Genomic DNA, 18,139 nt, shown 5'->3' on the forward strand with positions numbered 1-18,139 from the left:
AAAGAAAATTTTTCAAAACGAAGGGAATAACCAATCAGAAATAGGGATAAAATGCGCATGTGCAAGTTATTTGCTTTTTTACTCTGACTGTACCTCTGTTTTGTCGTCTGCGTAATTTCTGCCCCGCGTATAGAATATTGAATTTTTTTGCCAAATTATAATTTTTTGTATAACCTTTTTTTCATTTTAAAAAAAAGTGATGCGAACTAAAATTCGAAAATAGAAAAAAAAGAGATTAAAAATCGTGAATAAATTCAGTGATGTCCCAGTATCATTTATCACAGAAGAGGTTTATCCCGGTGCCACCTGAAAAGGGAAGTTTTCCATTGGATCATGAAGGGATTTGTAAAAGTTTAATGATTAAATACATGCGTTGTCTTGTTGATAATAAAAACGACTCGGGAATGTGTCGTAATGTCACACAAGATTATCTTGAATGTCGAATGGACAATGGTCTTATGGCACGCGAGGAATGGTCCAAACTCGGTTTCTCCAATCAGGTGAAAAAGGAAACGTAATATATATATATACATATATTTATGACGATATATCACGTCGTTCATTCTCTTTTTCAACGAACTTCACAGCCCTTATTATAAATATAAAATATTGTAAATCAAATATTGAGAGAAAGAGAGAGAGATAAACCCCTTTGAAAAAAATAAGATCGAGTTCAAATATCGACGAATCTATTTTCGATTAAAAAAAAAAAAAAAAAAAAAAAAGTTACACGGATATAGATATATATAAATATATATAGAAATATATTTGAAAAAATAATAATAATTAAAAGAAAAAACGCTGTTTTATGATCTCGTGTTATGATTATTGTAGAGATATATACATAGATATATATATATATACTGCAAATAGTTCGACAGAAAGGTTAGAAAATTTTTAATTAAATTTCATTTTTATGTTTCAGGCCTTGGATTATACGACTTTTTCAAATTATTATTATTTTTTTTTTTAATAACATTTTTTTTAAAAAATACAATTTTTTCATTATACAATGCAGATTTTCTTCAGTACCTTCTTTATTTCAATTTATTTAACAAAAATTTTTAACTAAAATTCTTCATTAAATTAATTATTTTTAATAATTTTCAATAAAATTCTTCACAAATTCAATTATCGAAAAATGTTATTCAATTACAATTTTTTTTTATAAATTTAATAATTGTTTATAATTTAGAAAAAAAAAATTTAGCAAATAAAATTATCAAACATTTTTTAATTCAAAATCACTTGAAATTTAATTATTTTCAAATAAAAAAAAAAAAAAATTTCAATTATTATTTTTGAATTATTTTTATAATATTCTTCAAAAATTCAATTATATGAAAAAGTATTTTTCAAAATTTTCAATTGAAAATAAACTAAAATTCAAATTTTTTTTTAAAATTCAATTCAAAAACCAACTAAAATTGAATTATTTTCAAAAATTTCAATTCAAAATCAATTAAAATTCAATTATTATCAAAAATTTCAATTCAAAATCTTCTAGAATTCAATTATTTTTCAAAATTTTAATTAAAATTTAATTATTTTCGGAAATTTATTTTCAAAAACAACTTAAATTCAATTATTTTACAAAATTTCAATTGAAAATCAAATGAAATTCAATTATTATGTAAATTCAAAAAATTTCAATTTCAATTTAATTATTTACAAAATTTTCAATTCAAAATAAAAATCTTATTCAATTATTTTAAAAAATTACGTTTCAAAATCAACTAAAATTCAATTATATTCCAAAATTTTAATTTAAGAGCTTCTAAAATTCAATTATTTGCTAAAATTTTAATTAAAATTAATTTATTTTCAAAATTTTCAATTCAAAATCATCTAAAATTTAATTATTTTCCAAAATTTTAATTAAAATTCAATTATTTTTCGAATTTTGAATTCAAAATATACTTAATTTCAATTATTTTCCAAGATTTTAATTGAAATTTAATTATTATCACATTTTTCAATTGAAAATCAACGAAAATTCAATTATTTTTCAAAAATTCAATTCTAAGTCTATTAAAATTCATATAATTTTTAAAAATTCAATTCAAAATCAAAGAAAATTCAATTATTTTCCAAAAATTTCAATTCAAAAGCTTCTATAATTCAATTATTTTCCAAAATTTTTAATTGAAATTAATTTATTTTCAAAATTTTCAATTCAAAATCAACTAAAATTCAATTAATTTCCAAAATTCTAATTGAAATTCAATTATTATCAAATTTTTCAATTGAAAATCATCGAAAATTCAATTGTTTTCTAAAAATTCAGTTCCAAATCTATTAAAATTCAATTATTTTCAAAAATTCAATTCAAAATCAACTAAAATTCAATTATTTTCCAAAATTTTAATTGAAATTAATTTATTTTCCAAAATTTCAGTTCAAAATCAACTAAGATTCAATTATTTTCGAAAATTCTAATTGAAATTCAATTATTATCACATTTTTTAATTGAAAATCATCGAAAATTCAATTGTTTTCCAAAAATTCAGTTCCAAATCTATTAAAATTCAATTATTTTCCAAAATTCAATTCAAAATCAACTAAAATTAAATTATTTTTCAAAATTTTCAATTCAAAATCAACTAAAATTCAATTATTTTCCAAAATTCTAATTGAAATTCAATTATTATCAAATTTTTCAATTGAAAATCATCGAAAATTCAATTGTTTTCTAAAAATTCAGTTCCAAATCTATTAAAATTCAATTATTTTCAAAAATTCAATTCAAAATCAACTAAAATTCAATTATTTTCCAAAATTTTAATTGAAATTAATTTATTTTCAAAAATTTCAATTCAAAATCAACTAAGATTCAATTATTTTCGAAAATTCTAATTGAAATTCAATTATTATCAAATTTTTCAATTGAAAATCATCGAAAATTTTAATTGTTTTCCAAAAATTCAGTTCCAAATCTATTAAAATTCAATTATTTTCCAAAATTCAATTCAAAATCAACTAAAATTAAATTATTTTTCAAAATTTTCAATTCAAAATCAACTAAAATTCAATTATTTTCCAAAATTTTAATTGAAATTCAATTATTTTCAAAAATTCAATTCAAAATCAACTAAAATTCAATTTTTTTCAAAAATTTTAAATTAAAAGCTTCTAAAATTCAATTATTTCTAAAATTTTCCATCTAAAACTTTCTAAAATTTAATAATTTCAACTGTAACTTTTTTGAAATTTAATGATTTAAAATGATTTTTATATTTTTTGTAAATCATTTATCTGAAAGGATTTTTCAATTAAAAATATTTAAAAGGTCAATTTTTGTCTGTAATTTCTAATAAATTCTTCAGCGAAAAACATTTATCAAAAATTTCATTAAAAAATCACTTGAAATTCAATTATTTTAAAAAAATGTGGATTTTAAATTTTTGAAAATTCAATTTAAAAAAAAAAGTTATTTACAATTATTTGATAAATTATTTTCAATTCTATAAAATTTAATTATATTCTTAAATTTAACAATATCTTTTTAAATTTAATTATTTTTAAAAATTTCAACTTTAATTCTTGTAAAGTTAAATTATCTGAACATATTTTTCAATTAAAAACTTGAAATTTAATTTTTGTCTGTAATTTTTTTTTAACAGAAAATTTCAATTCACATTACCAAAAATTTCAATCAATAATCATTCGAAATTCAATTATTTTCAATAGTCTGTATATTGTAAATATTCAAAAATTAAATTATTTAAAAAAAAAAAAGATTATCTAAAATTATTTTATAATTTTCTGTTCTGTAAAATTTAATTTAATTTTTTGAAAATAATTGAATTTCAAGTGATTTTTTATTGAAATTTTTAGCAATTTTTTTTTTGTTTTTACTAAAAAATTTTTTAGAAATTACAGACAAAAATTAAATTTTTAAAAGTTTCTATTTGCAAAAATGCTTTCAAATAATTAAATTTTTCGAAAAGTGTTATAAAAATCAATAAAAAAAGAATTGAATTTCTGATCCTAAAAAGAATAAAATACTGATTTAAAATCTTTTGAAATTCAATTGTTAAAAAAAAAATTTATTTAAAAATCTATAAAATTTAATTATTGTTACAAATTTGTTCTTTTTTTTTACCATTAAAACTAAAAACTATGCAAAAATTTTAAATTCGAATAAATTTGTTAAATTATTTATACACTTAAAAAAATTGAAAAAATGAAACTTTGAGAATTTTATTTCTAAAAATTTGTCTTAATTAGAATTTTGAAAATTTGCTTTAGTTTGATTCTGAAATTAAATTAATTTAATTAAAATAAAAAAATTGACTTTTTCGGAATGTAAATAGACTTTTTTTTGCGCCTTAAAGTCGTAATCCGAGGTCTGACTGTTATAGATTGCACTGAATTTTTATGAAAAGAAACAATTTTACGATTTTTTTTTTTTTTTTTATTTACTGTATCTAATTTTGTGGTATTTTTTTTATTTTCATAAAATTTCCAATTCCAAAATATAGTTTTCAACTAATAAATATTAATTTTAGAGAAAAAAAATATGTATTTTTTAAAAAATCCTGAATTCTGTTATTTTTTATTAATTCAATTTCTGACAAAGAAAAAAAAATTCTTTTTCTTTGCATAAAAATTTAATCATTTAAATTTCAGTGCAATCTTCAAAAAAAAGACAAAAAAATCGCTCTTAACTAAACTTATAATTATTTTCTAGATCCCTTATAAAACCAGAGTTTCGATACATCAGGCATATCACGAAACAAGGGCCAATTTTACGTTTTCTCATTTTCACAAACTGCCAGCCGATGTCAATCAAGTTGATCTGAAACAATTTTGTTTCTCAACCAAGGGCGATATATCCAAAAAAAAAATATTGACCAAAAACAATAAAAAAAAAAAAATTACAAAAGACTTATTTTTATCAACTGATCGCATTCCCTCGACTTTTACATTTGTCTCGTTGCCACTGCCAACAAAGAGAACACAGCTTTTATTGTTTTTTTTTCAAACCAAAGTGTTTCCAAATATCGAAAAAAAAGGTAGAATATTAATATTAATAATAAAAATAATAATAATTGTTGAATTTTGTTTTCATTAGTATGGCAGGCACGTCGCGAAAGAAAATTTTAATTGGCTGCACGGGTAGTGTAGCGACAATAAAATTGCCTCAACTTGTGGAGAAATTGTGGCAACATAATCTCGATATACGAGTTGTCGTTACTGAGAGGGCCAAACATTTTCTGAAGGAAGCACAACTTCCTCATGGGACGCAGGTGCTTTCTGATACTGTGGAATGGGCGGCTTGGCAAGATCGTGGCGATCCTGTTTTGCATATTGATCTCGTCAAGTGGGCCGACCTTTTCTTGATTGCGCCATTAGATGCCAATACGCTCGGCAAACTAGCGAGCGGTATTTGTGACAATATTTTAACGTGCGTTGCACGTGCATGGGATCCCAATAAACCCCTTATTTTCTGCCCGGCAATGAACACCAGGATGTGGAATCATCCCGTTACTGAACCACAAGTAAGAAATTTGTTATATCATTTTCATTAGATAAAAAATTGAATCAAAATTTTGCAAAAAAAAAATTTCATTAAAATCGATTTTTTATTTTACAGAATTTTTATAAAAAAAAAAAAAAAAAAAAATTAGGTGGAAAGTTCATTTTTTTTTTCGCACCGCGCGTAAAGAAATCACTTTTGAACTTTATTGATCATGTATTGATTTTTTGTATTTTAATAGTGCAGGCGACTTTTTCGACTATTTTCGACTTTTTTCCAAAAATACGATTTTTTTCGACTTATTTTAATAAAATGCGACTATTTCGACTAGTTTTTTTTTTTACACTTTTTAAACAAATTTTTAAATAAAATATATTTTTTTTTAGTATAAAATGCTGATCTTCAGATATTCTTTATTTCAATTATTTAACAAATTTTGAACTAAAATGATTCTTCACTAAATTAATTATTTTTAATAATTTTAATGAAATTCAATTCACAAATTCAATTATTTCAAATTATTTTTCAATTAAAATTTTTATGAAATTTAACAATTGTTTATAATTTAAAAAAAATATCACAATAAAATTATGAAAAAATTTTAATTCAAAATCATAAATCAATTCAAAATCAAATAAAATTTAATTATTTTCAAAATCAATTAAAATTTAATTATTATTCAAAATTTCAATTCAAAATCAATTAAAATTCAATAATTATCCAAAATTTTAATTGAAATTAAATTATTATCAATAATTCAATTAAAAAACAACAAAAATTCAATTATTTTCCAAAATTTTAATTGAAATTAATTTTTCAAAATTTTCAATTCAAAATCAACTAAAATTCAATTATTTTCCAAAATTTTAATTGAAATTCAATTATTATCAATAATTCAATTAAAAAACAACAAAAATTCAATTATTTTCCAAAATTTTAATTGAAATTAATTTTTCAAAATTTTCAATTCAAAATCAACTAAAATTCAATTATTTTCCAAAATTTTAATTGAAATTCAATTATTATCAAATTTTTCAATTGAAAATCAACGAAAATTCAATTGTTTTCCAAAAATTCAATTCCAAATTTATTAAAATTTAATTATTTTCAAAAATTCAATTCAAAATCAACTAAAATTAAATTATTTTCCAAAAATTTTAATTGAAATTCTATTCAAAAGTTTCTAAAATTCAATTATTATCCAAAATTTTAATTGAAATTCTATTCAAAAGCTTCTAAAATTCAATTATTATCCAAAATTTTAATTAAAATTTATTTATTTTCTAAATTTTACATACAAAATCAACTAAAATTTAATTATTTTTGGAAATTTTAATTCAAATTGAATTATTATCAAATTTTTCAATTGAAAGTCAACGAAAATTTAATTATTTTCCAAAAATTCAATTCCAAATTTATTAAAATTTAATTATTTTCAAAAATTCAATTCAAAATCAACTAAAATTAAATTATTTTCCAAAAATTTTAATTGAAATTAATTTTTTTTTTAAATTTTCAATTCAAAATCAACTAAAATTCAATTATTTTCCAAAATTTTAATTAAAATTTAATTATTAGCAAATTTTTCAATTCAAAATCAACTAAAATTAAATTTTTTTCCAAAAATTTTAATTTGAAATTAATTTTTTTTTTAAATTTTCAATTCAAAATCAACTAAAATTCAATTATTTTCCAAAAATTTCAATTATAATTCAATTATTTTCAAAAATTTGAATTTAAAAACTTCTAAAATTTAATAATTTCTTAAATTTTCCATCGAAAATTTTTTGAAATTTTACAATTTCAATTATAACTCTAAGGAAATTCAATTTTTTTAAATTATTTTTATAATATTCTTTGAAAATTCAACTATCTGAAAGCATTTTTCAATTAAAAATGGTTTTCAAATTATTGTATTTTTGTCCGCAATTTCTAATAAATTTTTTAGTGCAATCATCAAAAATTGTCAATTAAAAATCACTTGAAGTTCAATTAATTTTAAAAATTTCAATTGTAAATCTTTGAAAATTCAATTACATTTAAAAAATGTTATCTGAAATTATTTGATAAATTATTTTTAGTTTTGTAAAATTTAATTATTGTTTGAAAATTAACAAAATCTTTTAAAATTAATTTATTTCTAAAAATTTCAACTTTAAACCCTTACAAAAGTATTATTATTTAAAAAAAAAATTTATTTAAAAATTTGTAAAATATTTTTGTTAAAATAAAAAAAAATCTACTTTTTCGACTTTTTTTTGGAATATAAATCGATTAAAACGACTTTTTTTGTGCCTTTAAGTCGATCCGAGGCCTGATAGTGTTTTCTGGATTGAAGTATTTAATTATTTTGAAAATTTGAATCAAAATAGTTTTGGGAAAATTAATTATTTTTTTTTTTAAATTCTTTGAAAATTTAATTATTTAAAACATTTTTCTACTAAAAATTCTGTAAAATTCAATTATTGCCGTAATTTTTTTTTATAAGAGTCTTTAAAAATTTAAATAAAATTTGAAATTTTTGAAATTTTTTAAATTTCTATTTCAAATTCTTTGCTAAATTAATTATTTTCAGTAATATTAATTTTTTTCTAAAATTCGATTATTTAAAATATTTTTAAATTATTTAATTACAAATTTTTTAAATATTTAATTATTGTATATGAAATTTAAAAAAAAAAAATGTTCAGCACATTTAATTTTACAAAAATTTTAATTTAAAAACTCTTAAAATTCAATTATTTCTTAAAAAAACAGAATCTTAAATAGCAGTTAACTCGAGGCGCATGATTATCACATAAAAATTATTGATTAGAATTTTTATTTTAAAGAATTTTATTAGGAATTGAGTGCATTATTATCCCATAAAAAATTATTAGGGAGAATTTTTATTTTCAATAATTTTATTAAAATATAATTATTTTTTACACGAATTTTCAATTTTTTATATTAATATTTGTTAGAATTTCTTTTTTTAAATAAATTTTTAATTAACAGAATTTTTAGGCACTGAATTTTTATTTAGTAGAATTCTTAAAAGGCCGAATTTTAATTTGTCCGAAATTGCAAATAGCCGAAAAAATAATCGACAGAAAGTGTTCGGCGCAATTTTTAAAATTCACCAATTAAAAATTATCCATAAAATTGTGATTGGTTAGTTTTAAAATTCGGCGCTTTAAAAATTCGGACAAATTAAAATTCGGTGAAATTTTGGTAACTAAAAAATTTTGTTATTATACTTTCAAATAAAAATTCTAAAAAATAATTTCATTTAATAAACATATATAAAGAATTTTCTTTCGAAAGATTAAAAAAAAAAAAAAAAATTGTCTAAAATCGACTCTGTCTATATTTTTGAAATTCTTTGCACATAAAAATTGAGACATCACAATATCACATTTTATAAAATATTTTCTTCTTTAAAAGGTTGCTTTGCTCAAGTCCTGGGGGTACAAGGAAGTCAGCTGCATCTCAAAAACTCTTATGTGCGGTGACACCGGAATGGGCGGAATGGCGGAAATAGATACCATTGTACAGATGACGCTACGCTCTCTGAATCCCTGGGATCCTTATTCACCACCCCATTTAAAACGTTAGCATTGTTCTTAAAAAAAAAAAAAAAAATTAAAAAAAAATGTTGCGCATGCCAAGATGTTATTTAAAAAAAAAAAAATAAGAAACAAATAAAATAAATTGTGTTCCAATTCCTTGTGTTTTTAATTCAAAAAGGTTTAAAAAATTATATTTTTCTCTAAAAAAAAACTGCTGACATTTATAGACATATGAAAATTTTTATTTCCTTTATATACATTCAAAGCTCACGTACAAAAATTTGTAAAGCGTTTCTTTATTTCTTCATTATAAACTTACAATTATTTATATATTTTTTTTTAGTCTTTTAAAAAGTTAAATAAAATTTATTTTAATCTCTAACTAAAAATACATATTTCTTTAAAAAAAAAAAAAAAACCATTATTATTATATTGAATTAAAGTGTAATATATAAAAATATCACAGTTATAAAACTGACGGCAATTTGTTGCCATTTATTAAGTGGTCGGTTATGCAAAAATATTTGCATTTTTTTTGTTTTTTATTTCATTATCTAAAAATGCAATTGAAGGTTTGATTTAAAGCCTTTTTAGTGCTTTAAAAATGTCTTAATAATAAATAAAACTTTGTATTTAAATAAATTTCAGTGTGCGTCTGTATACAAATAAATCGACAAAGATCTGTTTTTTTTTTGCAAAATACATTTTTGCATTTTTTTTTGTTTTTGTTTTTTCTAGGAATGTTGCGATGCTTTTTCCATTAATTATTGATCTTTTATCGATAACATCGAAAAAAAATTTCTAAACTTTTACTTATTTTTAAATTTACTAGTTATTAAAATTACGTCTTGAATGATATTTAAATCTAAGCGTTTTTTTTTCAGACAGATAATTGAAAATAAATTTCAATAAAACATTGCACTAAAAATAAATTTTTTCAGAATGAAAAATTAAATGGATTTGGTAATTTATTGCCACTATTTAGTTATTTTGAAAAAATAACTATACGTGCTCTCTAAATCCGAATTAGTAAAAAAGTTTACTAATTTGAAATAGTGATTCACTTTTTGCTTCTCAATTAGTAAAATTTTACTAATTATTACTAACTTTGACTAAAAATTAGTAAAATTTAACTAATTCTAAAGCAAAAAGTGAGTCATTATTTCAAATTAGTAAACTTTTTTACTAATTCAGATTTAGAGAGTGATGTGTGTGGGGGGGGATTAAACGTTATAAAATAGTTCTTATCGTTTGATTTCGAATAAAAAGAATAAAGCTGAATGTTAAAAGAATGAGAGATAAAGACGATGTCGAAGTAACAGAAGACGAGCTGATTTTAAAATGGGTGGTTCGTCTTCTTGGTATCTCGTCTATATCGTTTGAATCCCCATCTGAAGGGCAATTCATCCAGAAAACTGAAGACAATTTCGGTTTCTCGTGAGCCACTCTCATTCGCATATCATCAAATTCCCAGAAGTATTTGCCTTTGAAGAAATAAGTTTTACCTAAACAAAAAAATATATATATATATATTTAAATAATATAATACGCATATTTGTAATTCAATTTTGAAGAAAAATAATAGAAAATTGATTATTGAGCAATTCCACGTGTACTGATCGACGATTTTTCTTTGATGTTAGCAATTTTCTTCCAATTTTTATTTCTAATAGCTATAAGGGTGAGAAATAATATAGTGTAGGCGATTTTGAAAATTCCAAAATTTTTTTGAAAATATTCAAATTTCAAAATTTATGTACTAATTTTTTTAAATTGATTAAATTTTTTTAAATTTCTCAGTAAAATAAGTACTTTTTAAATAAATTTTTTCGAAAAAAAAATTTTCATTAATTATTAAAAATTTTTCAAAAAAAAAATTTTTTTTTTCCAATTTTTGAAAAACACCCCCCCTTCGATTTTTTTTGTTTTTTTTTTTAGTGATAGCCAAAACTATCAAGAATTTTTTCGTACAAGATTTATAGTGGGATCACCATAACTTTTCGAGAAATCAACGAAAATCAATTGCTAACATCAAAGAAAAATCGTCGATCAGTACACGTGGAATTGCTCTATTGGAAATAATTTTTCATTAATTACCATTCTTCCATTGAAAAACAGCGTCGATATCGTTACCAACACCGGCGAACATACTCATATCTCGAGGATAATCCAATTCCACATGATTTACAGACTCGTCAAATCTGCAAATTTTAGAATATTATTAAAATTGAGAATTTTAAGAAGAAAATTTAAAAAATGCTTCTTAAATAGTTCAAAAAAAAAAAAAAACGAAAACAAAATCTTCTATTATATTAAAATGTTTGTTTTGTCGTCTTCGTGACGTCACTGGGCCAAGAATTTTCGTTTTTCATATTCTTTTTCAACAATTTTTATACAGGATATTATTCAAAATTTAAATATAAATTAAAAAAATATGAATTAGAAAAAAATCTGATTTTTTTTGACTTTCAGGAAATAACATTTTTAAAATTTATAGATATTTAAACCGTATTAGAATCATTGAAAAAACAGAGGTAGCATAATTCCCGAAGACAGTTTAGTGAAAACTGAAAAAAAAATTTAAATTCTTTGTAACAACCAAAAATATTTGTTAGAATAAATTATTTATTTATAAAAAGTATTAAAAGTTATCTTAAAAATATGTTTATTATTATAATGTTCTGCATTATTATATAATGTAAACATGTTTTTTATGACGTAGTATACAGAAAAATTCAATCATTTTTTTTTATATTAGTAACATAAGTTATTGAATAATAGTGTTTTATTATAAACTTTTGTAATATAGTCATTATACGTACTTTATTTACAAACAATAAAATTATATTATATTAATAATATAATAATTATAATTATATTTTATTTAAAATAATAAAATAAAGTAAATTTAACCATGATAAGTTAGCCCATATTGATAAATAATTAATTACCTATATAAAATTAGTTCTGATTGGAATTGCTTGAAAGTTGTTACTTGAGGGTTTTCAGGATTACGAATATGATAGTTATTTCTAAAAATGGGGGGGGGGGGAAATAAGGAAAGGGTTGGGGGAGATAATAAATTTATTATAATATTAATTTAAAAAATATAGTAAATACATATGAATGAACTGAAATAAGTAAACAATAATGAGTACAATTTCAACCGAGCGAGCATTAGCGAGAGAGGATATGACGCTGGTATTATATTAAAATGTTTAATTTCTCGTCCTCGTGACGTCACTTGGTCAAAAATTTTTGTTTTCACATCGTTTTTCAATCATTTATGTACATATACATTTATGTAAAATTTACACATAGATTAAACATATGAATTAGAAAAAAAATCATATTTTTAATTAGATAGAATTTTTTTGAATAGAATTTTCATTTTGTTCAATTACAGTCGAACCTCGATAAGTGAGAATCCAACCGAGAATTTTTTCTCACTTATAGATGCTCTTTACTACTAATAGAAATTTATATAGGTGACTTACACCCTCCTATCCTAAACTTTATAAGCAAGAATTATCATATTACAGAATTTTATTTTTTATAATTCATTTTTTTCGAATATTTAAGGTTATTGTATTTTATAATAATTTTGATTTGTTTTAATTATGAATTGAAGAAAAAAGTATTTAAGATAAGTATATTTTACTAGATAAATAATAATTAATAATTTTTATATTTATTTTGTCAATGATTAAATTTTTTATAATATTTAATAATGATTTATAATTAATAACAGTAGTCAACGTCTATATCGATAGCAATAATATAGAGTAGCAAACACAGTTGTACGATTAGAGTCAGGGTTGGGTAGTTACAAACATAAAAAGTTTCTTACGTAGGATAGTAAAGGTACATTTACACCTTTGGTAAAAAAATTTGTCACTTTGCATTTTCCAAAATTCATTTACCTGATTGTTTGTCCACAATGAATTAGATTCTGGACATCCAATCAGATTATGTATTTCGGAAAATGTAAAGTTAAGAAAATTTTTTACTAAAGGTGTAAATGCTCCATTATAAAAGAATACAAATGGTTGGTTTCCATTTGTCATAATTCTCGTCAACTACCGCACCCTGCTCTAGTGAAAATTTACTAACTTTTAATTTTAACAATAAAGTCACTAAATTTTCACTAGAGCAGGGAGCGGTAGCTGACGAGAATTATGAGTGGGGACAATGGAAACCAACCATCGCCAGTAGATTGGATAAAAATAGTTTAAATCATTAATTTCATTAATAAAATTTAAAACAATATAAAAGTTTACATTGGATACTCAAAATTACTCCATTAAGTGGAAATTCTAACATTTTTTAGAACTTATTCATCCGTCCAAAAATATTATGCGGTGATAAAAAAATCGTTCTTGTTCTTAACAATTAAAAATAAAAAAGTATAAAGTAAATTTTATCTTCTCTATAGAATTTTTAGCAAAAAAAAAAAATAAGGAAAATATGAGAAAAATCTTCAAAGAAACATTCTTCAATTGAAGTGAATTTTTCCCTCGGAGGGCAAAAATTCCTTTCGGTGGTAGAATTTCTTTTTCGTTTTGTTTTCATTTATATATATATATATTTTTTTTTTTTGGAGAAAAAACTACATATGCAAAGTATGAGTACTAAAGCGTGGTTACGAAATCGATATTGACTTTATATATGTACATATATACATACCTCCAGTACATAGTGCCACTGAAGAAATAAGTCCTTTTATTGTGACCCCAGACCATAGCGCCATCGATTTTCTTCAAGGAAGACGGTAAACCAAGAGAAGTTAATGGTTTTGGATATCCTGGCTCCAAAATGTTCGCACTGAACACATAGTAAAATCTCCCTATAAAGAAGACTATCTTTTTATCGTGACGCTCGTAAACTGCGTCCACGTGATCAGTGTCCTTTGGCACGTTGAACAGTCGACTGATTTCCGCCGGAAAGCCTTCATACAATCCCTGATCCCCTATTCTCCACAGGTACTGCAATAAAAAATGATTTAAATCTTTTGATACATGAATAAATATTTTTTAGATTTTTACATTCTTTAGTTTATGCCGTTTTAAAATTTATGAATTATCATTTTTCTATTTCTAGGATGAAAAGCAATTATTTTACTCCCTTGAGTTCTAAATAGAATATTGATTTTAAAATTAGAATTAAAATTTTTTTTTCCATTAAATGACAGATATAATTTTGCTTCATATTTTTTCTCGTTCGAAAGAAAATATACAAATTGATTGAAAAAAAAAAAAAACAGAAATGAAGTTTTGATTTGACGAATGCAGAGTCACGTTTCGCGCGTGTAGCCTTCAATTTGAATAAGTGGCTATTCATATTCTCCCGTTTATTAAGATAAACAAGTTTCCTCATTTTTATTTAAATAATAACTACAAACGAGTGAATTTTCATTTGACGGAAATTTTTAATGGTCAAACAAACAAGATTTCGGCGCGAATTTAAAAATTAACTAATCACAATTTTCTTTGATTAATTCTGATTAGATAATTTTAAAATGTCGCTCCAAAATCTGACTTTATTTGTTAAAATTAAAAGTTACTAAGGTTGGTTTCTATTGTCACCACTCGCCATTTGTCATAACTCTCGTCAACTACCGCACTCTGCTCTAGTAAAAGTTTAGTAACTTTATAGTAACTTTTAAATTTTAACAATAAAGTCACTAAATTTTTACTAGACTAGGGTACGGTAGTTAAGGAGAATTTATAACAAATGGCGAGTGGGGACAATGGAAACCAACCCTAATTTTTTTACTAGAGCAGGGTGCGGTAGTTAATGAGAATTAGAACAAATGGCGAGTGGTGACAATGAAAACCTACTCAAATTGAACAGATTAGCAGAATAAATTTTAACCAATCAAAATGAATTCTCTTACGGAAAAAATACCTTGCTACAAGAGACTAAATTTTGATTGGTTAAAATTTATTTTGCTTATCTGCTTCATGTGCCAGTGGATCCGAACCAAGTTCAACTCAAAGGTCGAAGCACTTCAAATTTTTTTTGTGGATTTTTATTCTATTATGTTTCCTGAGTAATTTAAGACCAAAAAGAAAAAAAAACGTTAGATGCATTTTTAAGAAAATCGAGTATTTGTATTTTCTATTCTAAAATCACTGCGCAATAACTTTAACCCAAAAGTCTGAGCTCTTTTCTTGTAAAAATTATGATATATTATTTTTTTGTGAGTAATTTAAAACGAAATTAAATAAATTTTGTAAAAAGTTGATTTTTTAAATTATTATTTACTCAAGATTCTCCTCTTCTACATTTGGCATTTAATTTTCCCTAAATGAGAATCTTTTTTTTCCCCAAACACATTTTGAGTCAGCTTCCTCTGAAGTGTAATTTCCACTTAGGAAAGCATGACAATTGAATTCCCTCGGATCGAAACCGAAACGCTTTCAAGGGAATAGTATCATCTCTAATCCTCGAATGGAATACATACCCGACCCTTGAAGATGAAGACCTCCCTCCGGATGACGCTGATGGCGTCGTAGCTGGTATCGCACTTATGCGGTATGTCGTCTATGACCCGGGGTGTCCAGTGATGTCTAGGTCGATGAGTAGTAGTAGTGGTTGTGGTAGTAGTGGTAGTTGTACTTGTCGTTGTTGTACTTGTAGTTGGCCTCGTGTGATGGTGTACATGTGACTTTCTTGAAGTTGGAGGTCGGTAATCCGGTCTTTCTGTTCTATAGTCAGGTTTAAATGGGTAGCGATCTGGTGGTCGATAATCTGGCCCCTCATTTCTATAGTCCGGGTAACGATCAGAAGGTCTTCTCGGTCTTTCCTCGTGTGGATAATAGTTTGGATAATGTGACCACGTAGGTCGAGTTTTCCAAGGTCTATAAGTGGTCGTTGTAATTCTTGGCGTAGTTGTAGTCGTTGTTGTCGTTGGCCTTCGTGGTCGTGGAAATACCGGAATATAAGCCCACAATTTATTTTCCGGAGCACCTGAAACAAAATAGATTTACTTTTATTCACAATTCTTTTTTTAAATTCTTCATAACAAAAAAAGATTTATAAATCATATCTATTTGGAATGTTGTAACGTTTGTAATATTGTAAGAATAAATATTTTAGCTCGCCGAGCCAGGGTTCGTTTTGATTCCAACAAAAATAATAACAGGATAATAACAAATTGAAACAAATTATTTATTTACAACGGTATTTACAGGTGAGCCACGGAATCGAGAATCGGCATCAATCTGGTAACGTCGCTTAAATTTTAGCCGCGCATTAACGAAATCGGCTTCAACTCGCTGCGATGAGCCGTGAAATCAATTGCAATACTGCCTAAAAATTCGCGATATTCTGGTGAACTACGAGTAAAACTCGTGTTCTAATTATACAAAGATTAAAACTCTAAGTATATCTACAAAAGGGTAGAAGGAGCGGAAAATCTACATTAAACTTCATGAATACAATATGAACTACGAGTAAAACTCGTGTTTCAATTATTATACAAAGAGTAAAACTCTAAGTATATCTAAAAAACGGTAAAAAGAACGGAAAATCTATTTTAAACTGCGGGAATACAATATTTCTTTACTATACATTTGTTACGTTACTTTACAATATTTCTTTACTATACATTACGTTACTTTAGAATTCGTTACTATACACTATTTACACATAAAACCGATATAATGTTCGACGGTTAAAACCCAACGAACGAGAGTAAAACTTCTAGTCAAGTGGGTAAGACCCACCCGGACTCCGTGTAGCACGAGAGTGACGGTCCTTAGCGAGAGCGCAGCTTATATAGCCGATCGGTGGGCTGGGCGCACGCGAGTGAGCTTTGGCGATGCGGCCCGCGCGGCGAAATCGGGTACTACGTCTTTGTGCTCTGCGGTCGGTAACATGTTTATCGATGCGCGATAATATTTAGTACAAATATTTACCAGCCAATTTCTAACTATCATTATAATGTTAAGTTGTGAGTAAATATTTTCGCTTATTACAAAACAAATAATTATATTATGAAAATGTTGGAATAATTTACGCAAATCACAGTGGTGAATTGCAAATATGGTTAACCGTAAAGTCATTCATGTTGAATGGAAACGGACATCAAAACTGATGTTTCCTAGAAATGGAAAATAGGAAACATAACGTGATTCAAAATAGTTGAACATTATACATGAATACTAGCTAAAGCACCACATTGCCATGGTGATTATAACATTCACTTCAATCGTCGTCGTTTGAGGTGCTTCTCTCATTTAATTATGTATACCGCATTGCAATGAATGCAAGCGCAATCACTTTAAAATATCCATCAGCTTTATGACATATATAAAGAGAAATATATTCACTGAATATATTAATTTGTATTAGTTATATTTTATTCATTAATTAAAATGCAATACTTTGACTCTTTAAGTACTTAGGAAAATATTTCGCAGTGATTGACGTCATCTATACGTTACCGCAATTCATCTTGTAAATTTTTTTTCCCTCCCCAAAAAAAGGAGATTTCGGTTTAGAATTCAAGTTAATACAGTTAACATTGTTTGTCATAATTCTCGTCAACTACCGCACTCTGCTCTTGTAAAAATTTAGTGACTTTATTTGTTACGCATCTAAATACTTTTCTCTTAAATGTTAAATTTCCGCCCTTTTTTCGCGGAACTAAACATCTTTCTTTTATATATAAAAGACCCCTGCGTTTTGTATCCTTCTACGTCTATATACTGTATTTCTAAAAACATACAAATAGAAGCGAGAAATCTTTTATGACACTAGAAGAGCTCACACCCCCACGAAACTGAGAGAGAAGGACTCAACATTGGCTTCCAAAATAAGGGTGAAAAATATATAGTAGGACAATAAAATTTTATCTATTCTATTACGAAAAATCAGTATAAAAGGACTACATTTTCACGGAGAGATCAGTTCTGAAATCCTCTTCATACGTATAACATCAAGCTCATTTCTGGTACAAGTCGACGTCTTCTAGTTCAATTGCATAATTTTCTTATACGAAAGTTAAAATCAAGTGTCAAAACCCTCTACATTAAACGAGGATCTTTACTTCTCATTATATTGGGCAATTATCCATTCTTCTTTTTTTTGGACGAGACTC

The 18,139-nt window shown here is 24.2% G+C and overlaps 3 protein-coding genes across 5 annotated transcripts in view; 2 read left to right on the plus strand and 1 right to left on the minus strand.

Annotated features, from left to right (window-relative positions):
* The first annotated feature begins 63 nt into the window (after positions 1 to 63).
* Positions 64 to 5,228, plus strand: LOC127291587 (uncharacterized). Of its 3 annotated transcripts, XM_051320786.1 has the most exons (3): positions 64 to 500; positions 4,694 to 5,018; positions 5,078 to 5,162. In XM_051320786.1, the coding sequence occupies exons 1-3, from the start codon at positions 261 to 263 to the stop codon at positions 5,107 to 5,109; spliced, it is 597 nt and encodes a 198-aa protein (XP_051176743.1). In that variant the 5' UTR covers positions 64 to 260; the 3' UTR covers positions 5,110 to 5,162. The 3 variants fall into 3 exon arrangements, with proteins under 3 accessions (XP_051176743.1, XP_051176744.1, XP_051176742.1); XM_051320787.1 differs by lacking the exons at positions 4,694 to 5,018; positions 5,078 to 5,162 and adding an exon at positions 926 to 1,064; XM_051320785.1 differs by having other exon boundaries at positions 65 to 500; positions 4,694 to 5,228.
* On the plus strand, positions 4,870 to 9,186 carry LOC127291588 (phosphopantothenoylcysteine decarboxylase). Its single transcript, XM_051320788.1, has 3 exons — positions 4,870 to 5,018; positions 5,078 to 5,504; positions 8,909 to 9,186. The coding sequence occupies exons 2-3, from the start codon at positions 5,079 to 5,081 to the stop codon at positions 9,077 to 9,079; spliced, it is 597 nt and encodes a 198-aa protein (XP_051176745.1). The 5' UTR covers positions 4,870 to 5,018; position 5,078; the 3' UTR covers positions 9,080 to 9,186.
* Positions 9,091 to 18,139, minus strand: part of LOC127291585 (matrix metalloproteinase-2) — a 153,115-nt gene continuing 144,066 nt past the window's right edge. The window contains exons 7-10 of the mRNA XM_051320781.1: positions 15,500 to 16,005; positions 13,720 to 14,018; positions 11,131 to 11,234; positions 9,091 to 10,538 (exon numbers count right to left, since the gene is read on the minus strand). Coding sequence (XP_051176738.1) covers positions 10,264 to 10,538; positions 11,131 to 11,234; positions 13,720 to 14,018; positions 15,500 to 16,005 — 1,184 coding nt within the window. The 3' untranslated portion in view covers positions 9,091 to 10,263. The remainder of the gene's footprint in view (positions 10,539 to 11,130; positions 11,235 to 13,719; positions 14,019 to 15,499; positions 16,006 to 18,139) is intronic.

Source organism: Leptopilina boulardi, unplaced genomic scaffold (genome assembly GCF_019393585.1).
Source record: "Leptopilina boulardi isolate dan_hultmark-lab unplaced genomic scaffold, ZJU_Lbou_2.1 LbouV2_144, whole genome shotgun sequence".
NCBI classification, from domain to species: domain Eukaryota; kingdom Metazoa; phylum Arthropoda; class Insecta; order Hymenoptera; family Figitidae; genus Leptopilina; species Leptopilina boulardi.

Coding starts and splice junctions, on each gene's coding strand:
- LOC127291587 (XM_051320785.1), top strand. CDS start 261: ATGTCCCAGTATCATTTATCACAGAAGAGGTTTATCCCGGTGCCACCT. Junction 501..4,693: donor AACTCGGTTTCTCCAATCAG/GTGAAAAAGGAA, acceptor ATTATTTTCTAG/ATCCCTTATAAAACCAGAGT.
- LOC127291588 (XM_051320788.1), top strand. CDS start 5,079: ATGGCAGGCACGTCGCGAAAGAAAATTTTAATTGGCTGCACGGGTAGT. Junction 5,505..8,908: donor ATCCCGTTACTGAACCACAA/GTAAGAAATTTG, acceptor CTTCTTTAAAAG/GTTGCTTTGCTCAAGTCCTG.